We start from the raw sequence: 26,585 nt of genomic DNA, 5'->3' as shown, positions 1-26,585 counted from the left end.
AAGCTTGTTTTGGAGCGTAGAGGAAATACGCTGCACTCTCCTACCTCATTGTTTTCTAGAAGTGTTATCCCCAACAGAGTGAGGGTAGTTAAATGAAGGAAGCCCCCGTGAGTTCACTGTGGATCTCCAGTGTCAGGAGACACCTAATTCCACCCTAGCTTTCATCTGACACTATGACACAAAGACTATGGCTCAACTAATTTGGGAGGGATAAACAAAGTTTGGGACTGCCTACAACTTGTCTTAGAATTGAACTTGTGGAATAGACAAGCTCCGTCAACAAACTTGATATACGCATGGGGCAGAAACTATCAGCCAGGGTGGCAAGGTTTCTTTACAGGATCTGGGGTCCCACAACACTTCTGAAGAAGGAACTCTTTTTCCACCAGGGTTCTGCTCGCTGACTCCAAATTCTCTTCACTAGAAGAGGAGATGAGGAAGACTGCGAGAAATAGAACAGGTGCTGCAACTCAGAGAAGGAAAGGAGGCCTTAAGACCCTGTGGCTTCTGCTCGATAACTAGAACATAAAGTCCCAGTCCTGGATTCGCGCTCTCAGGGATCATCACTACATGCTGCTCTAGCCAGTGGTAATAAATTGACCAGTGGCAAACTGATCAAGCCAGGTAAAGTGTAAGTGCATAGCTCTCGAAGGAGGAATTACAAATTTTAGGGACTAAGTTTATGTGCAATCAATGACCTTTTGCGAACTAACTTTGGGAGGGATACGTGAGAACCCACGAGGGCCTAGAGAGCTATGTCCATTGATTCCCAAGGAATGCAATTGATCAGACATTGCATTTACTGTAGTTCACTATAAGTTTTGATAATTGGAGCGTAACCTCAGCTAATACGGACTAGACACCAAACAAATACATTTTCACTATAATCACTATGTGATATATGTATGCCTTCTAAATTGTATGTGTTCAGCATGACATTTTGCATTAGAAGTAAAGTACTTTTTGAAATAAGGCAAACACACCATCTACATATTGATTTATCGAATGTGGTTACTTGTTTCACTGAGTTTTGAGCTTCTACCACAAACCACCTCCCTATGTAAGCCTTGAACTGCTTAACTTCGCTACACTGAGGGTCAAGTGCTAAAAGGATATACCTGGTAGTCTCATATTAGGGCTCAAAAGTAAGGTAAAGCCCTGAGACACCAGTAGTGAAAGACCCTGAGTGTTATATTCTGGGCCCAGTCACCTCGGTGTGTCCAGGGACCCCAGAAAAGGTTGGTTTCCACAACCACAAATACATGTTTTAAAATTCTCAATACATTTGTGACCATGCAAGCACTTACTTCAATTGTTTTTGCCCATACTTCTGTGGTTGGGAAATTATGCTTGTAGACTTCATTAGCACAAGTGTTCACATCAACAGCAACAACAACTTCTGCGGGAATACCACATTCTACAAATAGAGAATAATATCAGAAATATGAAAGCAAAGCAAAAACAAAATAGAGCTTAACAACAAATAATTGCAGCCAATCCATTCCTTCTGCTCACTTGCAGCATAAAACGTAAAACTATTCAGTGCTTAATATAAGCCAGTTGTTGCAGACAGGGCTTACCTGCACCCTCTTTTGGGGACCAGAACGTATTTTCCCACCATTAGACTTTCACCCTGAACAATTGAGAGAAAAGCATTTAAGGGGGTTGTAAAAAAAGGAAGAGAATGATGGAAAAAAAGAGAAAAATGGAGAAAGCTGAGATTAAAACGAAACTCAAAGAGTGAGCTAAAGGGGCATGGAATGTATGGTGGTGGATGCAAGAGCCATGAGGTGGGATCAAAACTACACAGACATACTACTCAACAAATCCACTTTTCGACTGGCCAGCTGCTGGCTTCTGAGAAAAAGGTCAGGTACCAGCACTTATTTTACAAACTAAGCACTGGAACTGTCCCTAAGCAAGCTGTTAAAGCACTGCCTAATTACCTCCAATTTCTAACATGACCAATTTTTAATTTACTTAGTCGACTGTTTGTTCCAAAATAATATCTCCAATCTCATTTTGAGTGCTCTTCCTAAGCGACAGGATTTTCAGATTTGTGTTTAACAATCGCTTGTTCAAATTATCATTACATGTCAATAATTTGGTTCAGTCAAAAAGGCCTTTGAGTCCTTTAAATTCACTTAGCAGAGTGAACATGCTGCAAATTCCACTTTGTTCACTTTTGTCAGGCATTGGTCATTGTTCTTTTTCATATGCCAGAAAGTATAACAAACTTCTCACATCCTTTAAAATTTTGAGAGGATTGGTTTTGGGTAGAGGTATCTAGACAAGAGGAAGTCATCCCTACTGGTGCTGACTGGACTGAAGTGGTTGTTGTTGGGGCTTAATTCATAATGACAATACTGTGCTAAGGACATTTCCTAAAGACAATATGGGCCTCATTTAGATATTGGCAAATAGGTTACTCCATCACAACGGTGCCGGATACCCCATCCACCGAAATTTAAATCCCATAGGAAATAATGGAATTTAGATTTCAGTGGGCAGGTTACCCATCATCGTTGTGACAGTGTAACCCATTCACCAACAGCTAAATCAGTCCCTATGTCTTTCCAGGTTTGAAATGCCTATAGAGGACCACAATTGAGATGTTGCTGCACCCTAAATGTGGTTACCAATGAAGTGAACTGACAATTTTGCTTATTATATTGTTTTATGTTAGAGATTCTAAAGCCTGGCATAGGAGAAGGTTTAACACCTCATTTACATCATGAGACCGCCTGGCCAGCATAGAATAGTGATGCTTCTCCTGTCCCATCCGATTAGCACTGACAATCCCCCCTTTACAATTCAATTCTCAACCAATAATCTGACACACACCCCAGTCTGAAATCAAACAGGGTTATGAACATCCTCTTAGGTTATTCTGCGTAACTCTTTACCCTCTGTTAGGATCTGTGCTAGAAGATACAGGTGTGCTAGATACAAGAGTAGCCTTGGACTCAAGTTCCAGCAGGAATACATCATCAAGCACCAAATAGCTATTTTTGATCTTATAGAATTCCTTGTACTTTGCTTGCTTGGCTTCAGCCTTTTACTCTGCTTTGATTTAATTCAACATACCACTCCTATCCATCTAGCTATAACTCATTCTCATCAAGGGTACTACTAAATACATCAGGGCAAAAATGCTGCCTCCAGTAGAGGAGTGCCCCACAGTCCTATATACTCATAGCATTTCCTTAATAAACTCCTAAATTCAGAGATTTGTCATTATGACTCAACTGTTGGCTTTGGCATTGTAGATTCCAGTACACTGATAGTTCATGGTCCTCAATTCTCAAAATGTCTCTATTATCAATTAACATAATTGCAAATGATTGTTGATGCAGGATCAATGGTTAATAACGTGTCACGGATGTTTACTACATTCCTAGCTGTCTCTTATCCACAATCTCCAAAAATCTATCTCCAGGAATAATAATCCCCTAATAAAAGAGAGAACTTACTTCCATGTTTCACCAAACACCTGTATTGGTGACCTTGTTTCCATTGCCAATCTGCTCCAAAACATAACACAGAATTTCACTACTTCCAATTGGGACACTCTAATTTTGCACAGCTGCGGCACCCTTTACTCATCAATGTCCATTTCTGGCTTTCACTGAAGGCCTGAAGGTCTCTTACCATACCCTTGGTCACATCCCTTCCACCCATCCCCCCCACACCTCGGCCTCCTTCATCTGTGTGCTAAATGCACTATTTTAGCTGCATTTTTTGGGTAGTTCTTACCTGTCACCCTGCATAACACTAAGGTCAAAACAACAACTAACCAGAGAACTATCTATCTCTCCAGCCACATAGGATCACCATTGAATATCTACTAAAATCTTTTTAACTCCCATTGTCCCGAAATCACCCAACCCTTTTATCCTTACTCATTCCTAAATAGTATTTTTCAGCCACAGTCCCCTCTATCCTCCGCTCCCTTCCATCAAAAGCTTGTCTCATGAGCCCCCCTGGACAATATCCATGACAACAGTCCTTTCCAGCCACATACTTGACTTAAAAGCTGACCTCCTGTAAAGATGACAATCATTAAATGGAACGCAGAGTGGCCTGCCCTAAATCTTTCATGATCTATAAATTTACCATCAGTTTGTGGATTGCTTAACAGGTAGATCCTTAACTTATGAAGGCTAAATAGCATGCTACATTTCCCCTTTTCCATATGTAATTTCTGCATTCGAGCCCACCTGCTGGCCCAAAGGCAAATGTCTCCTCCCAGGCTATGACTCAGTACAGCTCCAGCAGTCTCGCACTGGCATCAGCCATAATGATGGTAAAGCATTTCACATGTATGGAAAGCAGGACATTCAATAATCAACCTTGTATACTCGAAAGCTAGTTCCCACACCTCCTCCTACATAGGAGTGCACACTTTGTCATGTGGATGGAGAAACACTGGTTTTCATTGGAAAATGTGAGTGATTGATAGGGTAGGATTTATGTGGCTGCTGCCTGGACCTTGGTCCTTTGAGGATCCTGTAAGACTCTTGGCTTTTGTACCCTTTGCTCTGATGGTGTTCTTCGCCTGTGATGGGGTTTGTGGCATGTTTTTTCATTTATGTGAACATAGGTGTTCTAGACCAGCTGAACAGCTAGATTTCCTATGGTAGAATGTCTGATTCCATCAGGGGTGGACAATACCAGCTATCATGTTAAACTATCAATTGTTTCCCCTTCTCCTCTGAAGAAAGAACGCAGGACCTGAAGTTTGCATTATTCTGTATTTTATGAAGTATTGTAAACAATACATTGTTGCCACTGTCGTCTTACTTTGGTTTTTCTTCCAAACCAATTTTGCTGCATTTTTCTTTCTGTTCTTTTTAAACATCTTTACCTTATTAATTCAATGCTCTTTGGTGAAAATGCTATAGAATTCCCATACATAACTAATCAAACTTGCCTTTACACCTTATCAAACTACAGTGCAACCCCAGTGCCAACTGGTGCTTCTTCTAAGGTGAGGGAGCATTCATCACGATGTTCATAAATACATGTCTTTGATAAACCCTTTCCAAAGGTATAATATGGCCCAAATAGGTAACCTGCTGCACAGTCACCTAGATAATAATAACCTTTAAGGCAAATCATTTTTCCACCAACAGGTCTAATATGATAGGTAACTCCAAGCTCTTTAGACGTCCTTCATAATAGATTGATTTCCTGAAAAACGCACATCCCTTCATGCCAATCTAAATACCTTTTACAAACATTGCAAAGGCCGATGTCAACAAAAAAGCATATGCTAGAATTGGCATTTTGTCAACAGTGTTACACATGACCTAAGTTGACAAGAGTTCAGGTGCGCCTCAATGTGATGGTCAGCGAATAAGTGGTCACTGGTGGTGAACCACTGTGATGTAACCAGCATTAAAAAGTTGTCATTAATATTGGGGAGAATATGTGAAACCTCCCTGTTCCATTAGTTAAAGGGGCCATTTAGAGTAGAGGAAAAAACTATTTATTTTGCTTCGTTCTTTATCTCTAACAATTACAAATAGACATTCCAGAATGTTTGTTTGATGAAGTCCCCTGGGGTTTCGAGATTCATTATGACATCATTCACCGGCTAGCCCCTTTCTGTTGTTCAAGTTTACACACCTTCTGTGTAAGCTGTCTAACTGCCAGGTGACAATCAGCAACTATTTCAATGGTTCTATCGGTTTTACCATATTTGCATTCTTCAACCATTCAAGCTCCTCCTTGCCCTGTAACCTCACACATATTCTAGTACCCCTTTACTTTGTAAAGTGGTACTAGTGAATGGGTGAGGTTACAGTAAAGGGGTACTAGTGCGCAGAAAATGTTACACTTTTTCTTCAGCAAAGTTCAGTGACATATCCACAAGTTCACCAATCCTTCAGTAAAGGATATGAAAGTCTATTATTGTATTCCTAATTCTGCCATACTCATATTGCCCTATCAATACCAGTATTGTTTTTTAAATATGTGAACAAGAATGTATAAGTCTTTTATAATCAAATATGGAGGTTATTTCGCATTGCATCGGTATTTTAATCAAATATTTTTTGCATTAGTTTGAAACATCCAGCAGCATTAAGTATGCTTGTTTTTTCATTGTTTAAGTAGATCTGTAAGGCATATTTTCTATGCTGTACATTTGCACATTTTCAAGAAGTGCAACCTTCCTTTTAAACTTGAGAAATGGAAGCAGGATTATTTGGAAAGTAATAAGCTCAGTATTACATTTATTAATGATATCTGCTGCTCAAGAACGTCGTGTGCTGACCCTGGGAAAAGATCAGACCACCTTCTCATTAGATAGTTTTTTTCTGAAAGTAGCAAGTTTCTGTTGTGTGGTTAGGTTCCATGGGCTTGCATTAAGATAAAGTATACATATACTGATCTCAATATTTTATATTTTACCAATATGTTCCCAGTGACCTTGTTTTCACAACAGGCCTAGGCAGTCGAAATGACAATTGTCTACAATTATTTAGCATTAAGAGCTAGGTAGACTTTAGGCTTCCCGATTTGTTGTTTTATTTTTAACATTAGTATAGCCAGATCTTAGAGCTCCGTTCTAAAGCCAGACAGAAGCATCCACCCTAAAACTGGTGTGCCTCATATTTGCCACATAAGCTTTGCCTATTATCATCCTCACTTTAAACAATAACCCATGATGGTAATGGGGCCTCCCAGCATACACTTCCAGGTCGATATTCAAAGATCTCAAATCTTTTACTAATCTGGCACGTCACTAACACACTTGTCTCTTAGTCACAAACAGTACTAAATTTATCAAATAATTTCCCATGTTTGCAATTTTCAGCACCTTAGCTATCAATAAATTTCTTGCCAGCCAACAGCTTTTTAAAAATCTTTATATGTTTATTATAATGGATTTGCATGCTTCCAGTAACTCCTGCAGTTCAGTCATATAACGTAACAGACTTGTGGGTCCCCACTAATCATTAAAAAAGAATGTGCTTTAAAGCACTTTGTTTACAATTGAGCCAATTGCAATTACAACTGTCGCATGGATTTACAATACACATTTTGAAACGTAATTTTCCCCTTCATCTTTGGGTTTCAGGAAATTCTGAAATATCCTCAATGCGCTGACCCTAATTTTAAATTCTGTTTTCAAATAACAGCAATGGCCCTGATTGGATCAAGACTTGACTACTGCAATTGGATTTATCTGAGCTTTAAATCCGTTCTCACCGAATGTCTATATTCAAGTCAAAACCAAATAACTTGCCTTGTCACACCAAATCCTTACCTTGCAGGACTCTTCCCATTCTGAAATCTCCTCATTGTCTACCCACTCAGGCCAGAATTTTGCTTAAACCACTGCATCATCCATTGCTTGTTCTATAGGTTTTCCCCAATTTTATTTCACTAGTTACTGGCTCGCTATATTCCTCACAGTACGCAGAGTTCCTCAAAACAGTTCCGTTTACACATCCTCCAAGTTCCAGAAGACTTGTTTTGGTGGACGTGTTTTTTAAGTTCTAGCTTTAAACTCAAGAATTATTTACTGCTCCTACTCACTACTGTCTGTCATTTCCAGAAAGAACTAAATTACTTGACATAAGTTCCTGGTCAGCTGATCAGTCTACAGCAATAAGAAACCCAGGTGATATCGCTCTCTGCAAATTCTCAACTACATAACTTAATGTCAGAATGCATTCCTTATAATTGTTCTTCCACCTCTCCCATGGTGCAGGAGGTTTTCTGGGGTTAGGCACAAATCAAGGCAAGGCAGGAGTGTCTTGCACATTAACACCTCGGCCATCACAACGTACTTCTCATTGCAAGCCTTGGCTAACACCCATGTACCATGCAAGGTTTTACAGCCTGATTTAGAGTTTGGCGGATGGGTTACTCTATCACAAAAGTGACATATATCCCGTCTGCCTTATTACAAATGCATTTTATCCAATGACACTTGTAATACGGTACAGGGATATTCGTCAAGTTTGTGACAAAGTAACGTGTGCATCATAGACTAAATCAGGCCCTAAATAAGATAATCTGTATTTAAACAACATACCAATAGCCCTTCCTGTTAAATGCATTATCCAAAAGTACTAGTCGCTTGAGCTGGCTGATATCAAAGACAGTGATACTGTGACAGTCATGAGGAGCTTCTGCAGCCACTCTGTCCTGAAAACCGGAGAGGACTTTGCAAGCACTTTTCACTCTGGTAGCTTCATAGCAGTCCACAGTCCTTGCAGTTACTAGAAGACACAAGAAGGCACGCACCAACACAAAAAGTAGAATACAGTCTGCCTTAACTGTAACTAGGCAATGATAGGTATCATTGTGTGATACCTCACGCATTCATAATGATTGATTATGTAGTGTAGATAAAGGAAATGAATGTTCAATGTACAATTTCACATATGTATAGCACAAAAGAAGAGAATGAGGTCCACAATTCTTCCCACAGTTTTACTTAGCATAACTTCGCTGCCATTCATTATATACTCCTAAATATAAGGAACATTATCAATGCTGGTTCTACTTACTAAACAGCGTAAAACACACCAGCAACACCACTGTTGGACAGGTCACCTATGAAGAGACTCCTAAATCAATGACCCATGAATCTAGTACCTCTGCCCAGTCCGCTAAATGGAAAGGTCTTCAATAATTCTACAAAAGCTGTATTGGACAAATCAGTTCTTCTTGCCATGTGGCCCCAAGTATTCTGGATCCTCAATAGGCCTTGGATCTAAAGGCCAAAAAATTCACTATGCCAATGCTGGCTGTCAATCTAATGTGTGTGCATGTATCACAACACATTCCAGGAAGGATGTCAATACACTCATATGCACATGCTTGTATTGTGATGAATATCTGTGAACATGCGTGATGAATCGCGGCCATTTTAGATCTACCATTTTAACATGGCTTGCTGCTCTCTTTGCAGCCTCATAAGTCTAACACAGTGCTTTGTGGTGCCCCTGCTCTTTCTAAGAAACAATTAATATGTAAATAAGTGTCCCACTGTAATTTGGGGTGAGATCTTGATTAGAGGCTTGTCTATTCCAAGGGATAACTTGGAAACAGCTAAGTGCAGTTAAGATTTGACTGGCCCGGTGGACTCACAGAGCTCAGGTGACCCCCGAAGGATATAAGACAGGCTGCAAACAATCAGTAATGGCAATCTCAGTGATGTCTGGCACCATTGGTCCATTATACAAGGGGTTTCCATCATTTTGCTCCTGGTGGTGTACTCCAGCTGCCAAGAAAATTAATTTAAGACTTTGATAGGTTTTGCAGCTGGAAAGGCTCATAAATGCTCCTGGTTCCTACCACTTCTTTTTACCAGCAAAGAGTTGGTAAGGATCTAAGGATCTCGACTCCTGTCCTAGAACCTAGAGGTCTACTTAGCACTGGCTGTTCCTGCAAAAGCATCCATTGGCCCTCAAGGCAGATCACACACTCTGTCTGTACTCCCCAGGGGCCATGACTTTCTGGCTACTTGCAGAGCACCTGCCTGCAAGCAGAAGTCAGTGGGACCTCTTCTAACGGTACCCACTACAGGATGAGTCTAGAGAAGTTTAAGGGAACTCTTTTCTGAAAGGTTCTCTGTCTGTCCACCCTGTACTACCTCCAGAGAGGAGAGACAGCCAGTGCCATAGACTCTACAGACAATGTCCGACAGAGTCTAGGAAATAAAAGACCAGAGCCCACTTTAGGCACGAGTTCATCAGTGAACTAATACGTCTTTCCTCTTCTGTGGCCGTGTCATGTATCAAAGACTCTGCAATTGTGCAGGAGTTTAAAAGTGGAGGAGAACATTTCTAGAAGGTGGGCATTACTACCCAATTCAAAAAGTGCCATATCATACCTCCACCTTTGACTAACATTACATGGGAGCAGTTCACAAGTTGGCCCAACCTACGCATAGAATTCTGGGATGTTTAAAAATGACAGAATCAAGTTATGGTCTGTGGCTTATCTTCCCTTGACTTGTTCAGGGAGAGGAATGCAAATATGGCTAAAGTGATATTTTACATTTACTTGGGATTCAGATACATATAGAAAAAGTCATGTCAGTGGGTTTTCTATGCCGAGTCACTCTAAAATGTTATTCTATTAAGTTTTCACCCAAAGTAAAAATGCAGTTAAGCACTACAGACTTACACTCTAGTCAAAAGGAAATGCGATATTTCCTTTTTAAGTACAATTACATTATTTATCTTGGGTTCACCTCCAAACGTCTACCTGAGCGCAGATACCAGGCTGAGTCAGACAGTCTTCATCACTCAGCGTGCACACATATGCACAAGTTTGGGTACAAGTTCAAATGTAACTCGTTTAATGCCTATTACCCCATCTGTGCAGTGGGCCTTGTTTTAAAAAGTGTCATAGGCAGTTAAAGCTCAAATCGATTTCAACAGAAGCTTACAGTGGTTGACATCCAGAAATCAGGTGGTCATGAATCGAACAATTGGGGAGGAGGAATTTACAGTTGATGATCCACTTCTTCACAATTACCTCAAGGTATATTTTCTTGGAGACGTTTTAAAAGAAATTCCCTTTTTATTGACTATGGCCCTGATTTAGATCTCGGCGGAAGGGTTACTCCATCACAGCGGTGACGGATATCCCATTCGCTGAAATTTAAATCCCATTGCTTCCTATGGGATTTAGATTTCGACGGACGGGATGTCCATCACTGTTGTGACAGATTAACCCCTTTGTCGAGATCTAAATCAAGCCCCTAAGTCCACAAGTATAATAATAAAAAAATGTAACATTATCAATAAAGTTCTCAGAACAAAAACATAAACTTTTAATCTTTGTCCGTCATCCTAAAAAATCCTGAAAGTAGATACCCAAATAATGTTCAAACCTTATGTCACAAGAGCAGAATGGCGAAATATGGTTAAGCATTCTGTAGCAGAAGTGCACACTGCAAATAGCTAGTCATAAACCCCATCAGCCTACACTATATTTTCTTCCCATCTTTTACTAAACTTCCCCCACCCGATATGAAATTTCATTAGACAGATGTATCATTTAAAATGCCATTCAACAAACCTGGGTAGAACTGAGATTTTCTAAGAAGTGGTGAAATTCAATTGGCCAGTGACCATTCAAATCGTGACCAGTTGTTTTGTCATTCACTTAGTATGATAACTGAGAGTCAATAAATCCTAAGAAGCCAGTTTTTGGACTGAGAAACAGCTCAAAATCATACGCTTACAAATTGATTGCCAAAATACAAATAACGGGACATGCCCAGAAAAATGTTGTCAGTTGTCTATAACGGTGTTACAGTGGCTCGGGCATACAGAAGGCTTCTGCAGGGAGACAACATTAAGAATTGCTGGAAGATATTGCAGCATCTATCCATTAAAAACAACATGCATTTAAAACTTGACCCTCATAAGATTTTGTATGTAAGCTTACTTATTTCTGGCCATTCTTCATCTGAATTAGGTTACTCATATCTACAAAGGTGGCGCGGACATTTTAATAATAGTAGTGCAACCTATGATCAATAGTGTTAGATCCTTCCCTTTGCAAGAAAAGAAGTATGACCTTTTTGATCAAAGGGGGAAGGGAGGTATAATATACGTTCAAGAGTGGAGCCGCATAAATCTCTATGGCTAAATTGTAGTTTGTTCACAAAGCTGCAGGAAAAAATTGTGTCCTTGGCCGATGCATTGTACAATAGCAATTCTGTCTTGTACTTATTCATTTTATATCTCTTTCAAGTTCTGTATACTTAAATGGCTTTCGAGGTGGATGCCACAGTATGGTGGTCTGCACAGAGAAGCAGAGCTATGTCGTCTGCAAACACTTTTATAAGAGGAATACTCACTACATGGAGAGTCAGGGCTTCCAAAGATATAAGAAACACAGCAAGAGGTTCTATGCAAAAAGGAAAAAGAACCAGAAACATAGAGCAGCCTCGCGGCAAATTATTGAAATATATTGAGATCCTGTTCTGAGGCACCAAAGCACAGTTTACCACCAAAACATGGTCAAGGGGTAGAGAATTTCAGTTTCTATGTAAATTGTGGAAGCAATGGTCACGTCTGTAAAGCGCATCAAGGAACCTTCTGAAATGAATAGTAATAGGAAGTGCTTGGATGGAGTCGCCTTTGTTCATCTGCCTAGAGTTTTGGCTAAGAGCTGATGATAGAGTGCTGCTATATACCAACTTAAGATCCAGTAGCTGTTTCCCTGATTGTTTTGTCAGATCTTTGCCAACTGGAATGACAAGGTCTAAACTGAAAATGCCATGTACAAATGAAAAACAATTCATCACAATATTACCTGACTTATATGTGCCTATATTTGGGGAGATTAACAGAAACCACTGAGGCCCTCAGTCCTACAGAAATAGGGCATGCTTGCTGCAATTGTAAAATACAGAGATTTTGTAGTCGGAGAAAGGAGTCATTGTCAACATGCCTTTTACATGGCACATTAGCTGTTAATCTGATTAAAAGCCCCTTTTTTGCCATATCCAAGAGACAATGCCATTTCTCCTAACTGCCCTTAAGACTGATGACAACAGGGTAAATCCAGACCTTAAGACAATCAGTCAGCAAACAATTTGCCCTCGCCTGCACCGCAAGAAGCCCAACCCCCAGTGAAACTTCAAATTTCATTTTTTACGTAGAGGTTGGAGCATTTTGAATATGGAGAAAATTGTGTGAAGATATTAGCTTGGAAACTGAAACCTGACAGGGAAAGGAATAGAGTGATAGAGGCCTGGGATGCTAACACAGGGAGTTTGAAGAGGCGTGATAAGGATGTTAGTGACGTTTTTCGTGACCTTTTCTCCGATTTATATGCCGAAGAGTTGGAAGTGCACTTGGAGGTGGTGAAAACTTGGTTAGAGGGCTTAGGCTTGGGATCTTTGTGTGAAGAAGATAGTAGAACCCTGAATGAGCAAATTGAGTCGGGGGAGTTGGAGTTGGCTCTAAAATCAAGCAAGGCTGGGAAAGCACCTAGCCCGGATGGGTTGCCATTGGAAGTTTATGGGTGTTTGGGAGATGGTATTAAGTCTTTTTTTCTGGGCCTGCGTAATGACATCTTAGAAGGGAGAAGTATGATACCCCCGTCGTGGAAGGAAGCAAGTATCACGGTGATCCTGAAGCCTGGGAAAGACCCAAGATCTTGTGATGCATACAGGCCAATATCCTTGTTAAACAGAGATTATAAAATGTTTGTGAAGAATATGGCAGATAGGTTAAGTGGGGTTTTGGGAAAAATTATTGATCAGGATCAAAAGGGCTTTATGAAGGGGAGGCTGATGCAGGATTTGACACACACTTCAATAGGCTCAATTGATTTGGCTATCACATGTCAGGACCCTTTGGCGATAGTCTTGGTAGATGACACTAAGGATTTTGACAGAGTGAACTGGGTCTATTTCAGAAAGGTTTGTGAATTTCTTAACGTGGAGACAAAACTTTATTGGGATGCTGCAGTAGATATATCAAGACCCTGAAGCAAGGATCCTGGTTAATGGGATATTGAATCAAAATTCAAAGAGGTATAAGACAGGGGTGACCGTTATCACTGCTGCTCTTTAATATATATGTAGAGCCTTTTGTGTGCCAACTTAGGAGGGATCAGAGGATACTTCCATTTCGGTGTGGGGATTAGAGTAAGAAGATTTCCTTGTATGGGGAAGATTTATTAATATACACAGCTGATTTAGGCCAAACTCCAGATGCTTTGAAAGAGCTGGTGGAGGTGTTCGGGAAGATTAGTGGTTTTGCAATAAATAGTGAATAATCTGAGGTAATGATGTGGAATATGCTGGCAGGCGGGGTTCCAGTGAAAAAATAGGTGAAATATTTATGAGTCACGATAACACAAAAAATAAATAAAATTGCGGAAGTTAATTTCAAGAAAATTCTGAGGGAAGCCACGCAACTGATGAAGAAATGGGTTAGTCTTCCCCTCATGATTATAGGGTGTGTTAATTTAGTTAAGATGCTGGTCCTTCCCAAATTTGTATTAATTTTCAATGCGGTCCCACTGTTGTTTGAGAAACAATGGCTTAATAAGCTGCAGGGAGAAATTGTCAGCTTTATTTGGGCCTCTAAAAGGGTATGCATAGCTTGGAGGAAGCTGAGGAGGAAGAGAGAGAAAGGAGACTTGGCATTACCGGATGTGCAGTATTATGCGTGGGCCTTTTTTTTAAAGAACTCAATGAAGCAAAATGAGAAATCTGGGGGCTCTGAGAAGGGAGAAATGTTTAAAATTATGTTGCAATTAAATGGTGTAGCTCAAAAGGGCCTGTAGTATAAGTTTGGTGACCCCACGTTCTTCCCCCAAAAAATTTTCAAAGTAATTAAAGATTTGGTAAAGCTTTGGTGGATTTTGAGAAGAGCTGCTAAGTTGCCATACTTTAGCAGGCATGCCCCAATCTGGAACTCTCCAGGCTCCCCGGAATGGAGTAGAGATAAGCTGGCTGTTCCACTGAAGGAGGCAAACTTGGTGGACTGGGGACATCTGGTCAAGTACGGAAGTTTGGAGTCTTTGGAGTCATTGAACCGAGAGGCTGAGGGCAATTATCCAGGTTCAAGTACCTCCAAATTTCTAGCAAGCTGAAGCATGTGAAGGAAGGGGTGGGTGGTTTGAATGAGTTGGAAGAGTTTCTGTACTCCAAACCCCCCTGAGAAGGGAGGTAACAAAGTTGTACTGGCTGATTTTGGAAGCTGCGGATGGAGTGTTTTCTCTACCGGAGAAGGTATGGGGAAGGACTTGCCAGGTCAACAGATTATGGATCAATGGCAAGTCTCTAATGCCCTTTTATATGAGATAGTTTGGCCGGTGCCTTTAAGACGGAATCATCTTTTTACTATTCATAGGACTTACTGGACGCCTGCGAAGCTATCAAAAATGGGGCGAAGAACGGTTCTAGCTTGTAAGAAATGTGGTCTTGATAGGGCTGTTGATCTTCATATGTTTTTGAGCTGCCCCCAGTTGACCCAGTTTTGGAGCAAGGTGGAGGAGGTAATAGGGGAAGTGCTGTCTATCCATTGTCAGGTCAGCCCCTCCCTGGCTATCTTTGGAGCCCTTCAGGAACCAAGCCAGTTAACATCTAAAAGGAAAAGGCTCAAGTTACTCTTTTGTATGATTTTTCTGCCTAGACGTGAAATCTGTAGAAAATGGGTGAGTGCCTTCCCCCGACACCACAGGATTGGTTGGAGGCGCTAATTTAAAACTCTATTTTGGACATGAAGAGGGGGAGGAAGGAGCCGAAACTTTGGGCTCCCTCGAGAGAAGGGTTGGAAAGTTTGAGTCATTAGTTACCCCTCCTGGGGCTTTCCATGGGTCTGATGATTATACTGCCTCTGATCCTAAGCTCTCCCTGTGGATTGTTAGCAGTACATGGTCATGGACTCGGCTCTAACTCCGGTCAGGAGCCTCTTGATGGAGAGAGGTAAAGAGTGGATGGAGGCTGCCTGAGTTCTTTGGGCCCCCTTCTGAGTCAGATTGCGGCAAATGACAACACCCATGGGGAAACTTCAACTTTCAATTTTTACTAAGGTAAAACAAAACCCTTAAACATGTACAGCTATGCATGTATTTTTCTTTCAAAACCAACTGCGGCATTGCTCAGAGAAGAGTTATATTTGGTCTTACACCAACACCAAAACAAGGAGTACAAAGCACAGGCGGTAGTCATTCACCCAGCGGTAAAAGCCCATCTTTCACTGATCTTTTTATAACGTCCAGCCTCCGGGGAAGTATCAAACAGTGATAGCCACATCTCATAAACACGGTCACTGGAATTATGTGATTTTGCAGCAGCTGACTTTTTTGCATGATTATGAATTTATTGCATTTGCCACATAATCCATCGTCTGCAGCATAATCTGCAGATTTTAACAAAAAATGTTTCTAGCACAAACGCATCACTGTTCACGTGCAGTGATAGGCCTTTCACAAGGGTTAGCTAGTCATCTTTCATTTGCTTAATTCTGTGTTTAGTTGTTAAACTTACACTAATGAAGGGAAATCTTTGCCCAGACAGTATTACCATGTGTAAAATTGGCAGGCAGAATAATGTATTAATACTATCAAATATTGTGTCATAATATGCCACATAATTTGCCTTTTCTTGATACATAATTTAGTCAACCGAACCACATAATTTGGTGCTCCCGACACATAATTCTAGTGGCACTGATCATTATACAGCATTGTTGAGACAAGGAAGCAAGAATTCACAATCTCCATGTGGGTAGCTCCCTCTGAGCATTGTACAGCTGCCAGCACTAGGATGACAACTCCGTCCTCTTGCTACCAATTTTACAAGTCACTTCCAAGAGTCCTTCTCTACAAACTGCAGTTAGTCACACAGCTGCATGCAACCTTAAACCTATTGAGTAAGTCACAGCAGCATCGTTGTAATCTAGGGAGACCACCTCCCTCCAGGTCATTAGGAACACTGTCTCCAGTCCTAAACTTTTTACCTGCAAATCATTGATTTCAGGTGTGTTAGTCTAATAAATTGAATGGATGAAACCAAGACTCCATAACCCACAAAAGTCTAGGACTGGAAACCGTGTCTGTAATAACATGAAAGGACAAGGTCATCCTATTGTTAACAGCCCCTTTGCCCTGCGGCTCGCTGCTACGTGCATGCAGAGAAAAGGAAGGACCTGTCCTGCTTTTGGTGCAGTTATCTAAGTATGGCGACTAGGACAGATTATACATCTGGGCCCAACCTATCAGGAAAGAATTGCCAACAAAGAATCATTTTGGAAAAAGCACATGGGGAGGAGAGTGGTTAGCTTGAGGCCCCAATAACGTTTTTGATGAGTTGAGTTGTCTTTCCAGATGTGTACAGACGTCTGACAAAGAAAGAAAACATAGGGAAATTAAAGCTATACAGGTCGCATTTGCTCTGCGTTGAGCTCTGGTGTCACCTTAGCCCTCTGTACTCAGTCTTCCAGCCAATATCGCCACTAAACAAAGACATGTGACTGTTTAAATCAAGATGGGTATGTTGCTTACTGTTAGTTCAGCATGTGGTTGTGTGTGCTATCAGTCGCAGCTTGTGGGGCGCGGAAGGGGCAGGGCGGTGCACGGGAGAGAGGAGGAAAAAACATTTATTTAATTTTAAAAAAACACTTACCTTCATTTGCCGCCGCACCACTCTGCTGTCGCAGGCTGCAGGCACAGGCTCCCAGCCTGCCCTGCGGGCAATTCTGAGGCTGCTCAGAGCAGGCAGACTGGAAGCCTGTGCATGCACACTCCACCCGGCAACACAGTGCCGAGCTGGAGAGAACACACATGCGCTCTGAGGGGGAGTGCTGTGCACTCCCCCTCACTGCTCATCACCCCGGTGGTCCCGCTCCTTTACAAGAAAATGATAGAAACACAGTTTATTATTGTTTTCTTGTAAAGGTTATGCAGCTGCCGCTGCTGGCGAGGCCCAATGCTCCTCCGCCCTAACGGAGGACCCGCCCCTGTGTGCTATAGATCTGGCACATCACACAGGAGGAGATAACGACATTATCAAGGTATATCATCCCTTAAGCATCAAGTTATATCAGCCCTTACCTATATTACACTTGCTCGAGCTTACTATGGCATCGGCTCTACGTCCTGTGATTCTGGGCAAATCACATAATCTCCCTGAGCCTAAAAAAAAAAAAACGCATCCTCGTGTAATGTGTTGCTCACGTAAAGCACTCCTATACTGTTGGGTCGAGTTCACACTGCATGAAAAGCACAAAAAATAAAAAACACTCACCAGTGCCTGACGGGGCCAATTCTGGCATCAGAACCCGAGGCAGCTCAATTATCAATTGCATAGACGTAAGGAAATAATGTACTATTAACACCTGGAAACAACACAATCTTCAATCAACTCTCCATACGTTCTCCTGATAATGTATTTGGCTCACGTAGTCCAAAAGGTCAGTATGAAGCCAAAAACATAATCATTCCTAAAGTTCCAGCCTCAACAGCTTCCAAAGCTCACCAACCTGTAGGGTAATTTAATTAAAGGTGCCGGCCTAAGTCAGCAAAGAATTCCCCTGGTAAGGAGAAAGTCATTTATTGTTTAATGAAGTAGTAATGGACTAATACTTAATGGATTCATAAATTGGTTGCAAACTGAACTCTTCAGCAAATAACACCCAAAGCAAGCACATGTAAAAACGCACAGTGCTAGCACATGAAAACATCATGCCAAACGGAGAACTATCGGTAAACTCAAACGAATAACAAGCGACTCACATGCAATCAAATGAACATCTCTTACTTCCCCCTGCTCTGTTTACTGAGAGGCTTTTTAGTCAGTATACATTGGATACATTGTAAAGTGAAACTGAGACAAAAAAGTAAAACGCTATTTGTGGCCATTCTATTAAAATTAGCCCAGATGCTTCTGCCACTTTTTCTTAAAGAAGGCACAACGTTAAATCACTAAATCACCCTTTGAACAATGTTAGCAAAGGACTTTTATTGAAAACCGGAGGCACACAAAACCCTCCCACGCTGGTGATCATCAAAGACGTTTTGTTCCGAAAATGTCTTCACTTTTATGTTGTCAGAGACCTATGCAATAAAGTCTCTTATTGAAACAGATGAGACTGGACATAAAATCCTTGCCTCTAGCTGATAGGCCGCCTACCTGAATTGTGGAGTCTTTGTAGTAGGTTGGCTCTCGATGTAGTGTGCAAAACCAGGGGTAAAAAGTAGACCACCTAATGTTCTAATTTTTATGGTGGCTTGGTCGAGCAGTTAGGCCAATCTTGGAGAAGTGCAAAGCATTTGTTGTACTCAGTGTATTGATAATTGAAGATACACACTCAAAGGAATAACTCAAAACAAATTTACAAAGATACTTATGATTTTTATACAATTTTTAAGACCAAGATCATCAAAATCAGGTAAGTATTTTGTAAGTTATGATTGTTCAAAGTTTAGAAAATGTCTTGATTTTGTGCGCAATTACGCACCATAGGAATCATTTGGAGAAAACTTTAAAAATACATATAAAATCAGGCAATGCCCATACCAATGTCTCCATTCGTTTTTAGGTTGAGGTTATCAAGAAGTCCTAGTGGCCAGCTGGAGGAGTTCAGACGGTTTCTAGTTTTGGCGGGAAGAACTGCTGAAAAGTCCTTGGAGCTGGTGGAGGACGACTGCGGGGGACCACTTGGAAAGGCAATGCAAAGGCGGATTTCACAGTGAGTCCGGTGGGTCCCCTTGAAGTGCAGAGGTTGCAAGAGGTGAGGGACCCTTACAGCACAGCTGGTTCTCTGGTGCAGGGCCCAGGGAGGCTGGGTGCAGAGCAGATCAGTGAGCCAGGAGCTGTGTGCAAAGGTGCCCTTCGATGCAGGAGGCAAGTCATTTTGAAGGGTGGATTGCAGGTCAGCAGGGCCACTCTGGGGTGTGGTTCTTATGTATCCTGAAATCCCTCAACTGGGGCTTGCTCCTGGTCCATTTGCAGTCCGGAGTGGACTCTTCTTCTTGGTGTCTGATGCTGAATTACCAGTGGCCCTTTCTATTGCACGGTTCAGCCACTGAAGGTCGCAGTGGCACCAAACTTGGCACACTTGCATGATTTGTTTTCCGGGTTCGTCCGGTGAAATTTGGTCCAGCTGCGGCATCTGTTCCTTGATCAGCAGCCGGTCAGTGAACTGGACTTTACTGGTCTTTTGTTGCAGGGAGTGATGCCTTCACTCTGAAGGGAGATCTTTGGCTATTTTCAGAAGGGTGGAAGTCCTCTGGGGTTTTGAAGAGTCCATCTGATGTCCGTGCAACCCCTCAGTGGCGATTGTCAAGTCCTAGGTGCAAAAGGCAGGGTTTGGTGCATTTTTCTTTGTGCAGCAGGAATGCGGTTCTCTAGCCTTGGGAATTCTTTGTTGCAGGCCCTATTGTGTCCTTGGAATCTGATCTGCAGATCGTGAAGTGCCCACTAAATACTGCATTTAGTGGGCATTTAGGGAGTATCTAGTAGTGATCAATGGGCCATCTACATGAGGGTGTCTACACCCACTATGTGACCGCTTTCTGTGGGCAGAGGTCAATTCCTTATCCCTGATAGGCTATTTTCCTACCATACAAGATAGAGGAAAACAAAATGGAGGGGTCACTTTGTATGCAAAACCTTAGGAGTGGAGCAAGCTGGGGGTGGCCACTCCCCCTGCCTTTTGTGCATTTTCCTGCCGTTGTTCCTGCCAAAATTGGGAGGTCTGAAATGAGGGCGGCCATCTACTGCTAGCAGCAGGCCTGGGGGTTGAGTTTCAAGGGTGGTAAGCCCTTTGAAGCTCATAGGCAGGGCTGTGCACATTCCTGGATTCCTGGAGGAGTGAGTGTAACACCTCTGCCCAAGAAGGGCTTTGTTCTCTGGTTTCAGAGAGCATAGGCTCTCACCAAAGGGTTCCAGAATCTTATCTGGTGGTGGCAGGCTGGTTGTGATCAGCCAGCAACCAAGCCAGGATACTTAGCCTTTGCAGGGGGCACCTCTAAGGTGGCCCCTGGGTACATTTTGCAATAAATCCAATATTGCTATTGGATTGGATTTATCATTCTGAGTTGTTTGATATCAAGCAATCCAGGGTGCAGAGTGGCTATCATGTAGCTGTGAAACTTGTACTGACCAGTGTCCAGCACATGAATGTAAAATGGCTGCTCTGTTCACTTACTATGCCCCAGGTTTGGTAGGGACACAGTAGGGGCATATTGCTCATGCATCTATACCTACACATGCAGTATAGTGCACTCTGCCTCAGGGCTGGAAGGCCTGCCTGAGGAGTGACTTACCTATATTGCAGAGTGTGTAGTGGACTGGGTGCACAGACTGTGTGCCATGTCAGTTTTGCATTTTAGGATTGCACCGGCACACTCAGCCTGCAATGGCAGTGTTGGGTGCACTTCGATGCATGGCCCCCGAGGGTGGCACAATCTGTGCTGCCGCCCTCAGGGGCCTACCCTTAGTACCTCATGCTCTGGGTACCTTAGTACCATTTACTAGGGACTTGTAGTGGTACCTAAAAGGTGTTTTCCAATTGTGACATTGCATCACAACAGTTTTGGGAAAAACATCTGGCCCAAGGAACCTGGTTAGCTGCGGCCCTGGGCACCAACAACTTTGAAACCACACCAAATATCCATTTGGGGGCTAACCATGTCAAAGGAGACCCTTTCTCACAGTTCCCGATACAGGTGAACAATACCTGAGCTCCTCTGAACAGTGGAGATCTCTTTTGTTGCGAGAGGTACCAGTGGTCCCAACCCCCTTGTAGTCCCAGGCATATCTTGGCCTACTGGTATCTCTAGATCAATGGCAAGTCACAGAAATGGAGTTTTGAAGGTGACAGAAAAGATAGATTTGCTGGCACTCCCACAGATATTTATGTGGTGCACTCAAGGCTGTACCTTTCCCGATATCAAGGCCAATCCTACCTAAAATTAGACAAATGCACCAAATTCAACAAGTGCAGTAGGCAAAAAGTTTGATAATCAAGAACAGTGCTTTTGTACTACACAACTTAAAATGTGCAGTAGTTTCTGTCTCACCCATTTCACAGTCACAGAAAGCCACTGTTGGACTAGGCCCTCTCTGCAGGGTCATCTTCAAAGTTTTTGCCTCCACCCTCATGTTTCAGAACCCCATTGACCTTTAGGACTCTGTGAACTTTACCACTGCTAACTAGTGCCAAAATGCTTGTCCTCCCTCCTCTAAACATAGCAGAACTGGCTTACACCCAATTGGCACATTTAATTTACTTGTAAGTCCCTAGTAAAGTAGTACTACATATGCCCAGGCCTAGTAAATGATATGCTGCTAGGGGTCCTACAGCACGGATTGTGCCACCCACTTAAGTAGCCCTTTAAACCTGTTTCATGCCTGACATTGCAGCATGTGTGTCCAGTTTAACCTGCACTTTCAACCTGGCAAAACAAACCTTTTTTCAGGTCCTGACCTTCCCTTTGATTACATACGATTTGCCATTAGGGTAGGCCCTGAACATTCGACAAGGCAGCGTGAAATGTATTTAAAAAGGAGGGCATGTACTTTTAGGTTTTATATGTCGTGATAGTGAAAAACTCTTAGATTAGTTTTCCACTATTGCATGGCCTACCTCTCTCCCCATGGGATAACATTGGAGTTACTTTATTACATTTAATAAGGATAACTTCCAAATATAAACAGTTCATGTTTGGTGTCTTTGGAATCATAATGAAAAATCCTCTCTTATGGCAAAGTTGGACTTTAAGCAAAACAATTCTGAAAATGACACTTTTAGAAGGTTGGAATTCTGTTGATCTAGCCTTTTGATACCTGCAGCATGTTCCTGGGTCACACGACCTAGTGTGGCTGGCAGCTGGTCTTTGTGTATTGATCCCAGACAGTGTAACAAAGTGATGGCAGGTTGCAGGATGGGCCACTCCGAGTTAACGAGGGGGAGGAGCTGTCACCTACCACCCCTGAACATCACTAAAGCCCTGCCTGAACACTCTGACAAAGGGGTTTGACATTAGTCTACTGTGAGCCCAGACAGTCTGGAGCCAGTGCAAGGAGGCACCTCCCAAATTCCCAAATCCAAAACACCTCTGGGGGTGGAAACCTCTAGATGTTTTTCCTAATTATAAGTGGGCACCAGGTATAAACATTGGACCTCAAACCCCAGCTCATCAGTACACTCCTAGACCTGTGGAAGACTGCAAAGAAGGACTGCTGAAATGACTCTCCCTCTGTTGCACTGCTGCCCCCAAAGGACTGTTGTCCTGCTGTGTTGACCTGCTGCACTGCTGATATCTTACCTGGGTGAGAAAGACAGGATCTGCAACCTGTACCCAGGACCAACAGAGTGACTCCAAGGGCTTGTCTCTTGTAACCAGCACCTGGTCTCTACAGCTGTGAGTCCTACCCTGACATGTGGTGGACCCTTGAAAGAGGGCCTGAAGTTGCCCTGCCAGCCTATCTGTGGACCAAGCAGAACCAACGCATCTCCTCTGCTGTACAACACCATGAAGAACCAATTCATCGTCTCAGCTTTTTCGGTCCCTGCTGCTGCGTGACGCATCTTTGACACAGGACTTCGCATTGCAAGGCCCTCATCAACTGCCTCTTACCTCAATGATGCAGGTCATCACATCTCAGCCTCGCAGCTCCCCGGAACCAACGCTGCATGACACATTCCAACCTGGACCTCATTTTGCCTCAGCTTTGTGATTCACCCTTGACATGGGACCCCACAACCAGGGTTTAAAGTACTCTTGTTAGATGGGCCTCACCGATTCCCTGGAGCCGGCCTGTATTCCATTGCGGTCGGCCTGAACTTGCAACTTTTTCCTGGTCTAGCATGACTAGATACCCACAGTTGGAACTTTGTGTTTTTTGGAGTAATATTTACTGAATCATTTCAACTTGCAGATCTCTGGTTCTAAGGATTTCAAACAGATGGTTGAGCACAGGAACATTTGGGCTTATACTTTCGCCCCGACAAGGACTGTGGTTCCTGCTTAAGTAAAGTCCACCATCTGCAACCTGATACTCAATTTCTTACAGCCATCATGTTAATTTTCATGTACCACTTTGCATTGTAAGCATGGACTGGTAGCATCCCGTACCTAAATTTCAAATTCCAGATGTGTCAGTTCTTAAGTAAAATTCCCTCACAATACGATTCAAATCCGGGTTTGTGTTCATAGAAAAGTATCCAGCCAACAGAGAACTCTCTCACGCAGCATAAAGCAAATCTCCCCCTTGAACAGCAATAACATCATTTAATGGTCACAAAAGAATGTGTGTTCATTGATGATAAGTGGCTGAAATACCTCACAGATCTAGTGCTTTTAGGTCTCACCCACTAGACAGCACATGTAAGGTCTGTTGAGAGACATACTGTTAGCTTACTGTGGGCTTAGAGTCTTCCCATTGCTTACAAATCGTTGGCTTTATTGTGACTTTCATTTGCTTGTTTCTTACTTGTTAGCTTGTATGAGCTTTCCATCCTCTTATTGTGCTTGTCCCTTCCCTGGAGCATGGACCCATTACTTGTGTCCTTTCACTGTTCATTTATAAGGCATTGTTTTTTTCTTTTTGTTTAAGTGCTCCACAAGAATGCATGTGTTTTCTGTATGTCTCCAAAGTGTTTCTCCCCACCTGCTTCTGTTGCTCTGACGACCATCCACTTTTCCTCCCCTTCACACTGCTCTCTCACCTCATTGCTTGCTTCCCTCCCCAGATCCTCTGTGTTGATTTCCTCTGCCCTCCTGTTGCTTCCCCCACCCTTTCCTCTGTGACTCGGCCCCCACTGCCCTCTGAATTGTGTCTGCCCCCCTATACTGTCCAAGTTGCTGTCGCTCACCCATCTTTCTTCCTTTGTGCTTGGCTCCTAGAGAAGCTCACCTCCAGCTTTTGCGACGGATGCTGCTGTTTTTTTTACTCTGATGCAACCTCAGTGCCAGTGCCCAGAACCTAAAATGTATGTTGAATTGGCTGTACCCAATTGGAACTGACTAACTTACCTGTAAGTCCCTAGTAAATGGTACCCTGGTACCCAGGGCAAGTACGCTAGAAGGGTACCCCAGGACTTGCAGCACTGATTGTGCCACCACAAAAGTTCCTCTAGTAAAACAAGTCCCCCAGTTCGCCACTGCAGACTGGTAGAGTAGTTGTGTACCACTAGCCCAACTTTGCCATTGAAAGCAATGGCAAAGCCACCACTTTTCCTGGACATGTGTGTAAGTCACCCCTCTCCTCTGGCAGGCCTGCTGAGCCCTAAAGGCATAGTGCAACATATGACACAGGCAGGACACATACTTTACATGTCCTGACAGTAAAACATCCAAAACAACCATCCTAATTGGTGACCCCTCAGCTGTGCCAACTCCTGAATGTGTGACCAAAGTAGGCACTCCTAGATATCAAACAAATCGTTACATTAAGCCTGACTTGTATCTCAAGTTGAAGTTATTGTAACTTGTTGCAGAGCGCCGCTTTTGCAAAGCTACCATTTTGTTGCCTTTAAAACTCCTGTGCATTCCTGGGCACAAATGGAGCCTGCTCCGCAAGACAGCTTTCTGCCCTCCTGAAGAGGCAGGCCAAGGACTCTCAGGAAGGAGGGATTGCAGGCCAGGGAGGTGTCTCCTCCCTCTTGCAGAAAGTCACTTGGGTCTTAGTCCCAAAAGGCAGGCTTCAAAGGTGAAGCCCCCTTTTAAGGGCAAATGTGTAGACAGCCACAGGAAGCAGAGAGGGAAAACCAGTCACCAAACCGGTTTCCCCAGGGGCGAATAGTCCTTAAGTAGCCACACCAAGGTGGTGGACTTGTGAGGTCTGAACACCGAAAGAGGGTTCTTATCATCTTTGGAGTGGACAGAATGGTGCAGCCTAGGATAGCCAGATGCCACACTCCATAGGAAGTGGTCACCAGGTGGGAGGGAACCTGGTAGCCCATAGGCTACCAACCGGATCCTGCCCTGAAAGCACTGTCTGAGCAGAAAGGGGACACCCCTGGCATCCAGACCTCAGATCACGACTGCCTTGGAAGAAGGACCGAAGAACTGCCCTGCTGCACCAAGGGGCCAGCAAAGAAAGGCTGCACCACCGAGAACTGTACTTGAAGCACCTGATGACTAGGAAAGAGAGGGACTGTACCGGCCATTTCCTGCACACTGAGAAAATGTCTTCAAAGCCCAGTCAAGCCAGGAGAACTCCAGGAGTCAGTAACTGGCCTCCTGTTTGCAGCATAGGGCCACAAAAACTGAAGAAGCGTGCTGTGGCAAGTTCACAGCCCAAAGTCTTCAATCTGTTACCACTGCTGCAGCGCAGTGCTGAGGACCAAGTCCAGATGCACCCAAGTCCGCTAAGTCCACGAATGCTGTCAGAGAGTTGGCTGGGATCCTCAGAAGGTGAGTTATCAACCCAGGAAGGATTGGCCTCCCAACAATGGGTGACTGGTAGTCCAGTGGTGACTAGACTTCGGCCAGACCAGACAGAACTTCGTAGGACGTCAACCCTGCAACCATGACCCCACCCACCATATTTGTGGACTGAGGAAGCCCTGCAGGCAGACCTGCATGGACCGTGTCACATTCACAGCATCCTGATAGCTTCCTCATTGTCAATCGTCCCCTGCATCAGGACCACTCCACAAGAATCCACTGCAACGCAGATAAAGTACCTGAAACCCCTAAAGGACTGCTTCATCTGTGAAGGTAACTGTTCTAGAGGACACTGCTGGTTCGCCTGACTGCCTCCCTGCTGGATTTGGTCCCCCCAAATATTTGCAGCCGATCGCATTGACACTTACCTAAGGTTTCCTTGAAAACATTTTTAAGTGTCCAGTTTGTTGACTTTGCTAAGGCTTGTTCGCGGTTGAGTAAAATGTCTTTGATTTATTATTACTTATAAAATCTTTATCTCATGAACCCTCCAATGGATCATTTTCGTTATAGTGTCTAAATTGTTATAAAAATACAGTCTATTTTCATAAACTGGTGTCAGGTTTCTTGAGTGTTGTGTCAAATTCTTCTTCAGTTGTTTTGAAGCTGCTTAAATGCTTAAGATATGTTCCTCTGTGTAAACCTTGCTGCTCAGTGCCATAACTACCCAGGGTGAGCTGAGG

The 26,585-nt window shown here is 43.0% G+C and overlaps 1 protein-coding gene across 1 annotated transcript in view; it reads right to left on the bottom strand.

Annotated features, from left to right (window-relative positions):
* Positions 1–26,585, bottom strand: part of TRDMT1 (tRNA aspartic acid methyltransferase 1) — a 152,285-nt gene that overhangs the window by 79,614 nt on the left and 46,086 nt on the right. The window contains exon 2 of the mRNA XM_069211548.1: positions 1,308–1,417. Within this exon, the coding sequence (XP_069067649.1) occupies positions 1,308–1,417 (110 nt within the window). The remainder of the gene's footprint in view (positions 1–1,307; positions 1,418–26,585) is intronic.

This window comes from Pleurodeles waltl, chromosome 10 (genome assembly GCF_031143425.1).
Source record: "Pleurodeles waltl isolate 20211129_DDA chromosome 10, aPleWal1.hap1.20221129, whole genome shotgun sequence".
Lineage (NCBI taxonomy): Eukaryota > Metazoa > Chordata > Amphibia > Caudata > Salamandridae > Pleurodeles > Pleurodeles waltl.
Note: the sequence above shows the minus strand (reverse complement) of the source record. Positions and strands in the feature narration are given on the sequence as shown.